Raw genomic sequence first — 11875 nt, forward strand, 5'->3', positions numbered from 1 at the left:
TGACGTTGGTTCCTTAGATATGAAGTGTTTGTTTCTTTGATTCGTATTTACGAATTTTAAGTTGGTAAATAGTTAAGTACACGTACTGTAAATAATTACTCAAGTACTGTACTTACGTGCAATTACAAAGTCCTTGTACTTTACTAAAGTATTTCTTTGTTGTTATTTTCACTATGAGGGAAACTTTACTGTTACTCTACTACATTTAGTTACTAGTTACTTTTTTCCTGCAAAAAATAATCAATTGATAAGTCATGATTTATTGTTATGGATAATTTACCTGGCAACACATGATTGTGGATACAATCCGCTCCACCTTTGGCAACTGTGATTTGTTTGTTCCAAGTCACAATGCAACACAGATCTCTGACCTTTCTTTTTTATGGTTATATGATTTAGAGAATCATAATAGCCTAAAACTACACATTCACATTTTCATTATGAACTGCATATTGCTTTCTAACATGTTGTCCTCAATGCATTGCATTTGCATTTTAATTTTTGTTTTATTATGTTCAACAGCCTGGAGACAAATTAGTTTAAATGCAAACAAAACAATTGAAAAAAAAAAATTAGATGCAGTGAAAAAAAAATTTAATAAATGAAAAATCAAAATGCAAATGAAAAGTGCATAAAAATACAATGCAAGTTTAGGTTTAGGTTACATTAGAACAATTTTATTTAAAAACATGTGAGTCTATAAAATATGCATGTACACAGATTTGAGACACAATGAAAAGATTTAACTAATGTGCTGAGCAAATTAAAGGCCATATTAAACATGTAAGATTTAAGTCAAACATTTTACTCTGCATTTTATAGTATTAGAAAAACAGTTCACATCTGCTTAAATGAAAGGCCATTTATCATGAGATGGGTTATGCTTTCATAAGTTACAACTAACCTGAGATTTCTAAAAAAAAAAAAAAAAAAAAAATCACTCATAAATGTAAAATCAACAATAAAATGCATTTGAATACCAAACCATAGGAGGTAAGATGGAATGACTTGCTGTCATTTTGTTTTTAATTTATAAAAATTAGAACAAAGACAACAACTAAAAGAAGTGGGACATTCTTATGATGGCGTATGATAAAATAGAGCACGACAACACATATTTTATATGTACATTTGTAACAATCAAACCTGAAATCTATTTCTTGTGTGCCACATAACCTTGTTCTCCATGAAAATCAGTTAAAAACAACAAGAGCAAGAAAAATAACAACACAAAATAAAACATTTATTTACATACTAAATTCATCATGTAGTTAACCTTGGCCCCAATAAAATCGATGTGGACATAAAATGTGTTGCAGTTGCTCTTTAAGCAACCAGTGCATTTTTCACTGCAGATAAGACTAGGAGTCGAGGTCACAACATTAGATAGAAAGTCAGTGTTGTGTCCAAACTGTTTTACGACTCATCAGCTCGTGTTCATGTCCATATCTTTGGTCTTGTTTGACCATGTCTCAGATCTACACCCCTGTCTTTTCTTTGATCCAGCCACGGAATTTGGTGACTCTTGTGTAGATGCCAGGTTTGTTTCTGCGCCCGCAGCCATCGCCCCAGCTGACTACTCCTGCCAAGAACTTACGACTGCCGCTCGCACTGGACAGAGGACCGCCAGAGTCACCCTATAGAAGACAAATGCACACATGTGCAAGTGTTAGTGTAGAGCCTAGAAGTAAACACACCATTTCTGTTTTCCACTTTTTATCCTGTCTTTTCTTCTCTTCTCATTTTCTTCAAAGCTCCTTTACAATCCAAATGTTTTTTTTTTTCTCCATGGTCATGCTAATCAAAGAAAACACGTTGCTGTGTCATTTCATCAGAATTATATAAACTGAAAGCCTTTCTTTTCACAGTACTACTGTCAGTTAGAGGAGGTTTAGATAATTTGTTAACTCTCTGTCATAAATTATTCCTATTCTGTGTTTGAGGGAAAACTGTTCAGGAAAAAAAGGTGGCATGTGGCTCCAGGGCTTTTTATTACCTGACAGGCATCAACTCCTCCAGTCAGCACCCCAGCACACATCATCCGAGATGTGATCTGCCCGGACATCAAAGTGTTACACACTGTGCCATTTATTATTCGGACCTGAGCTTTTTGGAGCACTGAAGCAGCTGTTCCTGAATCACAAACACAAACAAAAGAATGGCATTACTATTATGTTCAGCTTTAAACATAATGTCATCAGGTTGGGTCATTAACATCCAGTATTAGGAGGCCATCATTAAAGAAAAACTAAATAAATACACATGCATGCAAAGCACAGAATAGAAATGTTTGTCTTACATTTGCCCGTCCATGTTTATTAGAAAAAGTTGCACATTTATAGCTACAAATATTCACTAAAGTAAGAACTACAGGGACTGACCTCCTTCTCGAGTGGCACCCCATCCAGAGATCCACACCGTCTCACCAGCTGGAAAGTCATGTGTGGCAGCTGGTAAGCAGATGGGCTTGATATAGTCAGAGTAGGTGATGGGACTGTCGAGCTCCATTAGGGCAATGTCGTTGTCAAAGGTGTATGCGTTGTAGTAAGGGTGGGGTATGATCTGCTTCAGGTTTCTCTTCACCACAGTGCTTCCAATATTCCGCTGGGTGTGAAGGCCAAGTTGAGCTTCCCATGTGCCCGGCTGGGAGAATCTGGATGGTGACACACACACACACACACACAAATTAATTCTCTACCTAACATGTATTAAAAATATAAGTTTTTATTCAGGTGTGGATTATAGCTAATGGATCACTAACAGAATTTATTTAAAAGGGAAATTATTGTTCTAATAAAAATTCCCACTGCAACTACAAACAGAAAAACTCTATGTATAATATCAACCCATATAATATACTGTACATCTGCTAACTGAGGGCATGGGTTTTATGCTTGTCACTTGGCACATCATCTTAGCCTGTCTCAGTGACATCATGCAACAAATCTATACAGTATTTATTTTTAGTTGCCAGTGAATATGTAAATAATATGGAAGTAAAAGTACCTTATTTTGCTGTCATCTTGCACACAGTGGGCAGCGGTGACCAGCCATTGGGGACTGATGATGGATGCTCCACACACGTGACCATAGCTTTTGACTTGCAGGCTGACCTGCCATGGAAACTCCCCATCTTCCGCATCCAGACCACCGACAATACGTGATGACTTGAACCTATTCTTTCCACAGTCTGCAAAATAAGACGTCAGCCACAAGATTAACTTATTGCAGCTTGTTAAGGTGTCTCAACTTTGTCAAAGTTCACATCTGAGCCATGTTCTTCAAATGTGTTATATTATTAAATAATCCTGCAGGTACATGAAGTAGGTGTGTTAGGAGGTGTAGTTAGCAACTACAGATCAATTCATATATATGTAATTGCTGATGCAAATTTTAGCAAAGTGAATCCTGCACTCATGTAGATTCAAATTATAAATGCCCATTTGATTAAATAAGTTCATGTCTTTTCGCTGCATCTCAAGTATCTCAAAATCTGGATCGCTTCTTTTTTTGTGTGTGCAAACCATTAGATATTTAATCATGCATAAAGTCATTAAACTGTGATGATTACCACATAAGATCATAATGATTTTTCAATAGCCTCTGTGGTTTTATCCAACATCACAATCACAATGTAACTAATTGTGAATAATGGAAACTTTTGCATGTTAAAGATTATAATAAAATAATAATCATCAGTTTTATCTGGTTAACTATTATCTGCAAACAAAGATGCATGATGGAGATGTGAACTAGTTTTAATCTGACACTAAGCACAGACACCAACTGAGGGTTTGTTAGTGACATACCGCAGTTTTCCTCATCAGATCCATCAGGACAGTCCTGTATCCCGTCACATTCTGGGTTCACTTTACTGATGCAAACGTTGTTTTTACATTTAAATGTGAGTTCACTACAGGTTGTACTAGCAGAGTCTACAGAGAAAGAAGGGAAGAGTTAAGCTTCAGATTTGGTTGATTATTGAAATGAGTCATTTAATACAATTGACTTTTTTATAATTAATACAGAATAAATGACATGCATTATATATTATATCTTACCTCTCACACAGTCAAGCTCATCTGTGCCATCCCCACAGTCATCTCTTCCATCACAGCGAGTCTTCTCAGAGACACATTTACCATTCTTACATGTTATTTGGTCAGATTTACACCCACCTTAAAAAGAAAAGAAACACGAATGAGCAAACCATCAGTCTCACAGTGTTTATGTAAAATGCATCCCCCCTCAGTGTAACTGGTCTCACAGTTCAGTTCATCGGTGCCGTCTCCGCAGTCGTCTACGTTATCACATTTCCAGAACGAGGGCTTACACAGTCCATTTTTACAACTGATATCATCTGCTTTGCACTCTGAAGGAAAACCCAGATAAAAACATTATTTATAACGATAAAAAGTAGTAAAACTACTACCTTTCTGGGAATATAATTCTTGTACTTACTGCAGTTTGTCTCATCGCTCATGTCTCCACAGTCATTCCAGCCATCACACCTGAGCTCTGACTTAATACAGCGCTGATTGTTGCATTGGAACTGGTTTGGACAAGCTGTGGATGAGAGGGATAACGTGAGACACACCTTCTTAATAACAACACATGGTTTTTACCCTGGAGAAGCTAAATCACTCACGGTCGTTCGTGTCAATGGCCTCATACTCTGCCTCAAAACCTCGGTCCACGTAAGAGGAGTCCGAATTAAACTCCACATTCATTTTGTTGTTGGTGCTAGTTTCCATTAGTGTTTTGTCTGGTTGATCTCCACAAAATCTGAAGAGACACACCATCAGTGACATGTCTGCTGTGTTATTTAACCCTTAGCAGTTTTTTTATCCATACAAACATGGACTCACTTCTTTCCGTTCACCATCACGTAGTCTTTGTGACAGTCCTTTTTGTTCTTCTGCCCAGATTCAGACAAGAGGAACTTTTTGAATGTCAGCTTCACTGTTTTGCCCTCAGGGACCTTAAAGATGGACAGACACAGGTACAGTAGGAACGTGCGGACAAATGTGTGAAATACATGATATAAATGGATAACATGTAAATTCAGATCTCACCTCTATTGACCACTGACATGTAATTTTAGGAGGATAGTAGTTCGGGAAGTTGGGAGAACTAAAGGTTCCTTTTTGGCCGACCAGCTGGCCACCACAGGTTGTACCTGTTTAAAAAAAAGACATAAGTGTTAGTATTTTCACAAACACTATATCAAGAGGACCATTTGAGCTACAAGAAGAATTAATCCATACTTCTACTTCCAACTGGAACTTGTGAGAATTTGGCTCTGAAACCCGGGTAGTTCTTCTCATTATTAGTCGCCATCGTCACCAGCATGACATTTCGAGAAGACTGAAAGGTCATTTGTTGACTATGTGAACGGTAACCACACAACCTGCGGGAAAAACACAGACAAATTTAATTTTCCATATGCATATCACACTGACTGATACATGTCTTCTCAAAAATAATATTAAACCGTAAATCATATGATGCAGGTTTACTTAATGTTAGGCAACTGCTCCTTTTGTACAATAAAAGATCCACAAGAAACATATCATCTGACCAGCAGAGGGTGTAAGACACAAGATGAAATCTTCTCCAACCTAATCTATAAATGCATAGAGTGCCAAAGGTTAGTTAAAGCTGTAAATAGAGACAAAAGGGCAAACTCACTCTTGTATTGCGCGACCCTCAATGGCCACCAGGGAGTCGTAGATTTTGATAAAGTCATTGGCACAATTATCTTCTAGATTCAGTGTATCAAACTCAAGCTGGATGACATTGTTCACGTCTGCCCTCAGTTGCCACTGCATGAAGGTGTCGCTGGGATAAGGCCTATCAGGGAAGCCAGGAGACTCGATCTGCCCTACTTTATTGGCCTTTGCATGTTTGGAAAAGTTGAGAATATCTGACAACAGAAACGAGGACATTCAGAGGTGTTCACATTCATATTATACATTTTTAAGTACAATCTTTAGTATTTGTACTTTACTGGAGTGTTTCTATGTTCCAATAAGGTGTGGGAATTATTGTACTTTTTCTTCACCACATTCATTTTACAGCTTTAGCTACTAATTACTTTTGCAGATGTGGATTCTTATAAAAAAAAAAAAACATAATCAACTTCTAAATGATGTATTTTAATGGATGATGCAACTGTCAGTACATTATATCAATATAATATCAACTCCACTTTTAACAGCTGTGCCATTTTTGTAGAGTACTTGTTTAGGCAAGTACTTGCATCTCTTTAAATTCTTCTACCACCTCTGTTAATATAAGTATTTTAATCCATATATGTTAATATTGTAAAAAACAGCTCTTAAAAATAAACAATGTAAAAAATCTTACTTTTGAATGATGGTGACAACATGCGGGCATCAATTGCTGTGAGATCAAGCACAAAAGAAATATCTCAGACATAGTAGGTATGAGGATATTGACAGTAAAACGTCTTTAGCTCACAAACAGACAGACGTTAACGACTGACACTGCATCACGATGGACTAAAATCACAACAGACAGCAGTTTGGATTCCAGGTTCTTCGACTCTACCTGAAGACACCATATCATCAACGGCCAGAGAGTCTGATTTGGTAATGGAACGCTGCGCTTTGCCCATAGAAGCAATGGCCTCATCAACAGCTGCCTCTTCGTGTGCAGGGACTCTGAACTCAGACAAGTAGTAGGCGATAACACTGCCTTCACTAGAGACAACGAGACAATAAATAGAGAAAAAGTTAAAAACAATGCACCAAACATAAGCCATCGCCAACATATATAGAGTCTTATATTAAGTATAATGGCTCTTTCCCAGTATTTGCCAGAGTTTCAGTAAACCTTTATCAATGTAAGATGATTTTTTTTAAATACATTGCATGAAACCAACGTATGCATTGCATAAATCTTCTCGGACCAAATTGTCCCTTGAATTTATTTTACAGACTGAATTTGCAATTTTAACAGGATAAAATGTAAACATATAGAAAGGAATGGAAAGAAGAAGCTTGTAATTCTCTTGTAACTTTACCGCCTTACCTGAAAGCTTGAACTGTAGAACGTACATAGTATTTCTTCAGCTGTGCATTTTTTAAATATATGGCTTTAAGCTGAAAGAGACAGGAACATAATCATCACTGAGCATGAAAAAATACAAAGTAATTGAGATGTCTTTAATTTCTGAGGACAGGGCAGAGACGTGGAGGTCCGAGCTGTAGTCTTACCTGTGAAGACACCTGGTTAGCGAGTGCCTGGAACTCTGAGCTGTTTGAGTTCTCGTAGGCGTCAATAAACGCCTGGTTGGTGATCCGCATGGAGCCGGTGTACATCCTCTTGGCCCACACATCTTTACGGACTGCAGGATCACACACACACACACACAAATCATAATTTAGTCTGACTGGGTTGTTGAAGTGTTAGTGTTGTAATCCTATCATTATTATTATTTGATCATTTATTGTTATACAATTGCTCCACACATGGATCCATTAATTCCTGAAGTATTTCATAACTGTTTGCATCTATCCTACCCTGAATAAAAACTATTTGGCAAACACCACACTTATCTTGTACTTTAAATATTGTGATGAACATATATCTGATAACAGATTAAAAAAAAAAAAAAGTAATTTAAACAACGAATTGCAACAAACACAGGATTATGGATTAGAGATGTGAGATCTCCAAACTCACCTTTCGAGTTTGGTAAAATAATAAATAAAGGTCTTAACTGTATAAAGTGACAACATAACACTACAGATGTGATGTGCATTTACTGTAAATATGAAGATGTTGCTTCATTGCAAATGTGCAATTTGTGGTGACAACTTTGTGGTTTGTCTGCACAACTTGAGGCTATTTGACAGTTCTGTTTATTTATCTGACGGTGATCAAACTCTGAATTTGTTCATTACCCACTTTTGTATAGTAGCAGTGTCTGTCATTATGATTAAGTTACTTTCATGTTTCATTGCATTTATTATTTTTTTACATCAACTCATGGGATTAAAGGGAGGGAGTCTTACAGTGGAAATGCCAGACCAGCAGTCCAGTAACAAGTGCAATAACAGCAGCAGCAATCACCACGCCGATCACCAGCCCAATTTTCCCAGGACCCTTTTTCTTCTCAAGCTTTTTATTATCTGATGCTGGAAGGAACTGGACAGACGTATCCCAGTCTTTATCCTGGAAAACAGACAGAACGATAAACACCTAAATATTTATTATTATTATTAATTGGTAAGTTTTTCTTTTACAGTCCCCTGATTACTAACAGTCAGATATAACTGTGTACTAAAGAAAGCAGGCATCGGTTCATAGATACACCTCCTCTATTACTCATCAACTGAAGTTACAATTGTAGTTAGACAAGATGTACGTTTCTAACAGCCCAAATGTACTATTGAGAAATTAAGACCTTCTGATAAATAAGGTGTTCTTACATCGTCATTTTTCATGGTTACACTTAGAAATTAAGCTAAGGTGAAAGAAAAGAAGTAGATTTTATTTTCTGTGATATTACCAGCATCTTACCATATCCAGAACAACAGCTCTCCCTATTGGAACAAATGTTTACCTTCTTCTATGTAACTAAGTAAAACATGACTATATACTAGGTATTTACACAGAAACTACTTTTAAGGAAGTCTTGCCTGTTTCTGTGATACCACCAGATCCTTACCATTTCTATTAGATCGTCCTTTTTCTATATGCAACAAATGTAGTGGGTCTGACTCTGCTTGTGTTGTGTAGCATGGAAAGAAGGACCGGCTCAACAACTGCAGCTCTGGAGAAATACGCTTCCAGAGTCTGTACAACACGAGTAGCCGACTCACGCTACCCTTCACACTAGTTTACAATCTCAACAGTACTCTAGTGTTCCAGTGACTCTGCTCCAAACAAGTCTCAACAAGCTTCTAATCTCATTTACATATTTCCACATAAAAATAAGTAAAAGCTCTAAAGCACATACTTATCAATGTTTTGACTTTGCAGCTGATAAAGTAACTTCTCATTACATCTACAACAACATACATTGAAGGTAAACAGAGCAAAGACAAGTTACCTTCCTTCTCAAAGATAAGTGCACCAACATGGAGAAAATGGGTCACATTTCAAAATATGTACATGCGTAGGATATCCAGCACGAGACTTGGGCTGCGTCACTACAACTGTAACTTCAACTGATGAGTGATGGAAGAGGTGTATCTATGGGGTGATATTATGTTGGTATTATATCAGCTAATATTAACTTAAACTGGTCAAAACTATAAGGTACTTAGAGAGTTGACAGTGGAGGTTTTTCTTAGTATTTCAATTGTAGTTTCTCTGTATGTACTATACAATTACATAGTAACTATTACATGTGGTATTTACCCATTACTTTACTATAATGTTCTATATATTCAACAGGTAAATACTTAGTAATACATAGTTTATTATTATTGTATTTATTATTATTATTCCACTATCGCACAGAAAAATGAAGTAATAAAAAAGCTTTTCTGAACGTGTGTCCCTTTAATAAACAGGATGAAAATACTTGAGCTTTCAGTGTCTGAGTAGATTTAACGTCAAGATAACTGACAGCAGCAAACAGCAAGTAGGTACTTGTGTATTTTAGGAATGTCCCATTACGGCCGCCTATAGAATCATGTTCTCAGAAACGGCTTCACAGTGTCCTGAAATACTGTCAAAATGTTTTTCCTTCTCAAAGTTTCATTCAGAATCTAGTCCTAAAAAAAAAAAAAAACCCCACCAAAGACAGTTTCAGCTTCTGGGATTGTTATGAAATACAGAAGAGGAGCGTGAGTCACCGCTTCGTCGTTACCTTTAGGAGGTGAGACAGAGAGGAGGAGGAGTACAAAGGTTTCACCATGTAAAATGTTGTCAAACCTGTTGGAAACAAACCACTCACTGATCTGATGTGTAACAAGTTTCTGTTTGTGCTCGCGGTGCAGTCATACAAAGCTGTGGACTACTTCAACGACTCCAACCAAAATCCTACTAAATAAATAAAACTTTTGATTTTGTTTTTGTGCAGGTTATTGTGTGTTTACTGGAAGCTCGTCTGCAGCACTAGACTACGACGCCATTACACCTTTTATAAGTGAAGGGCGACACTTGGCGAAACCTGCTTAAGAATGCATTACGCAGCACTATGAAGGCACAGTGGCCGCTCAAGCATTACACTGTGAAGCCCGGACAGGAGGGTTTTATTATAAGAGCAGCTTTTTACTTTTGATAGTTTTAACTTTCATTTAAAGGCACACTAAAAATTTTAATTAAGGTCATCATAGTCCAATGGGACCAGATTTTGACCATGTTGCTTCTTATTTTTGAAAATACACATAATATAACTTTAACCTGTTTATAATGGTGCAGAATTAATAATAATAATAATAATAATAATAATAATAATAATAATAAAGTCACTAGTGGACAAACTAAATCTGCTCTATTTTGCCCAGGAGGACTTTTTCCTTGTGATATGTTGTGTTTATCAGAATAATGTGACACTGTGGAGTAATTTTAAAAGAATATTAGAATACATAACACACATACACAACTCTCAGTGAGCAAGTCACAACAGGGTGGAGACCCTGGAAGAATTCAGGCAGCAGCTCGGTGATGGCTACGTCCTGAGACCTTCACTGATTAAAGTGCCCAAATATTAACATGTCAAGAATCCCAGACACTAAACGTAAAATAACCATTTGAAAGTGTTTTGATTGTGTTTAATGGTTAAAGGGTTTATTATGGCGGAGGGTTGTTTATACAGACCGGAAGACACCTCTGTGTGTTTCTTGGAAATCAGTTTAGCAGTAAGGAGTTAGGTGTGTTCAGGTGTGTTCACAGGATATCTCCAAAACCTGTTACAGGTACAGTGAAACCAGCAGCCACGAACATGATCTCCTGCCCAAAGCAGAATGAAAAATGATCTGTGCGTAATGTCTGGTCCAGAAACGTCCAGAGTGCGGGTTAAATGCAAAGAAACACTTAAAGTAAATGTTTAGGAAGCTCAACCACAACCAGCAAATTCACCGGCTCTTAAAAAAAATACACTCTGAGATCAAGTGTTGCATAAAGGTCATTAGATCCTCTCAGGTGAGCTCGTCCTAACGCCATAAAGTCGCTATTTGGTTAACGACGCTGTGCACCAATTAAAACCAGCGTGATCCAGGTAAACCCTCATTCTGTCCCATCAGATCTCCATTCTTCAGAGCCTCCACCTGCTTTTATGACCTTATTCTTACCGTTTTGGTGAATCTCGACCCGCTCTCCATGTAATCCATCAGCAGCCCACACCTGGACTAGGTGCTCCGAACCAAACGGCCTCTCGTCCTCGTCCTGCTGCACCTGTCGCTGCTTTCTTTCACCTCTAGTCGTCGAGTTGCTGGCTGTTTCTCGTCGAGGTCAATTTGCAGGTTTGTCAAACAAATATCGACACTAGACGAAAAACGGGAAACGACGACGAACAGTTCACAGATCACAGATCACAGATGTGTCTCAGACAGAAACGCGACTCTCGTCTGGAGGTTTGTGACCACAACTGAGAACCTGGCGACGCCGTGGAACAAAGCTTTTTCCGGGAGCTGCAGGTTTCTGCGGGCGTGTCTCCGCTCAGCGTTCAGATTGAACCACTTCCTGTTTACCTGCCACAGGGGAGAAGAAAAAAAAAAAAACAGTTTCAACAACACATGAACATAATTAACTAATTAACAAATGAACAAAGGATTAATTATATAAATAGTTAGAGAAATGTTCAGTTTAGTTTGAAACAACTGCGCACTATATTTTTTTATCTTGGCCATAATTTCACCTTTATATAATAATTATAAGTATTTAAAAACAGTCA

General features: G+C 37.4%; 1 protein-coding gene across 1 annotated transcript; it reads right to left on the reverse strand.

The window, feature by feature from the left end:
• Positions 1–917: 917 nt before the first annotated feature.
• st14a (suppression of tumorigenicity 14a) lies at positions 918–11622 on the reverse strand. Its single transcript, XM_026378636.1, has 19 exons — positions 11274–11622; positions 8043–8202; positions 7242–7372; positions 7057–7127; positions 6574–6725; positions 6370–6405; positions 5692–5926; positions 5268–5410; positions 5076–5179; positions 4869–4981; positions 4649–4785; positions 4462–4566; positions 4268–4372; positions 4062–4178; positions 3810–3935; positions 3007–3190; positions 2382–2653; positions 1997–2133; positions 918–1637 (listed from the first exon to the last, which is right to left on the reverse strand). The coding sequence occupies exons 1-19, from the start codon at positions 11310–11312 to the stop codon at positions 1479–1481; spliced, it is 2526 nt and encodes an 841-aa protein (XP_026234421.1). The 5' UTR covers positions 11313–11622; the 3' UTR covers positions 918–1478.
• Between the last annotated feature and the right edge of the window lie 253 nt (positions 11623–11875).

This window comes from Anabas testudineus, chromosome 13, assembly GCF_900324465.2.
Source record: "Anabas testudineus chromosome 13, fAnaTes1.2, whole genome shotgun sequence".
NCBI classification, from domain to species: domain Eukaryota; kingdom Metazoa; phylum Chordata; class Actinopteri; order Anabantiformes; family Anabantidae; genus Anabas; species Anabas testudineus.

Bases quoted from the DNA above. Each gene is read 5' to 3' on its own strand.
- st14a (XM_026378636.1), bottom strand. From the start codon at position 11,312: ATGGATTACATGGAGAGCGGGTCGAGATTCACCAAAACG. The intron at 4,982-5,075 runs GTGAGATCTGAA...TCCATCTTTAAG, and splicing joins CATGTCAGTGGTCAATAGAG to GTCCCTGAGGGCAAAACAGT. The intron at 4,179-4,267 runs GTGAGACCAGTT...TTTCTTTTTAAG, and splicing joins CGGCACCGATGAACTGAACT to GTGGGTGTAAATCTGACCAA.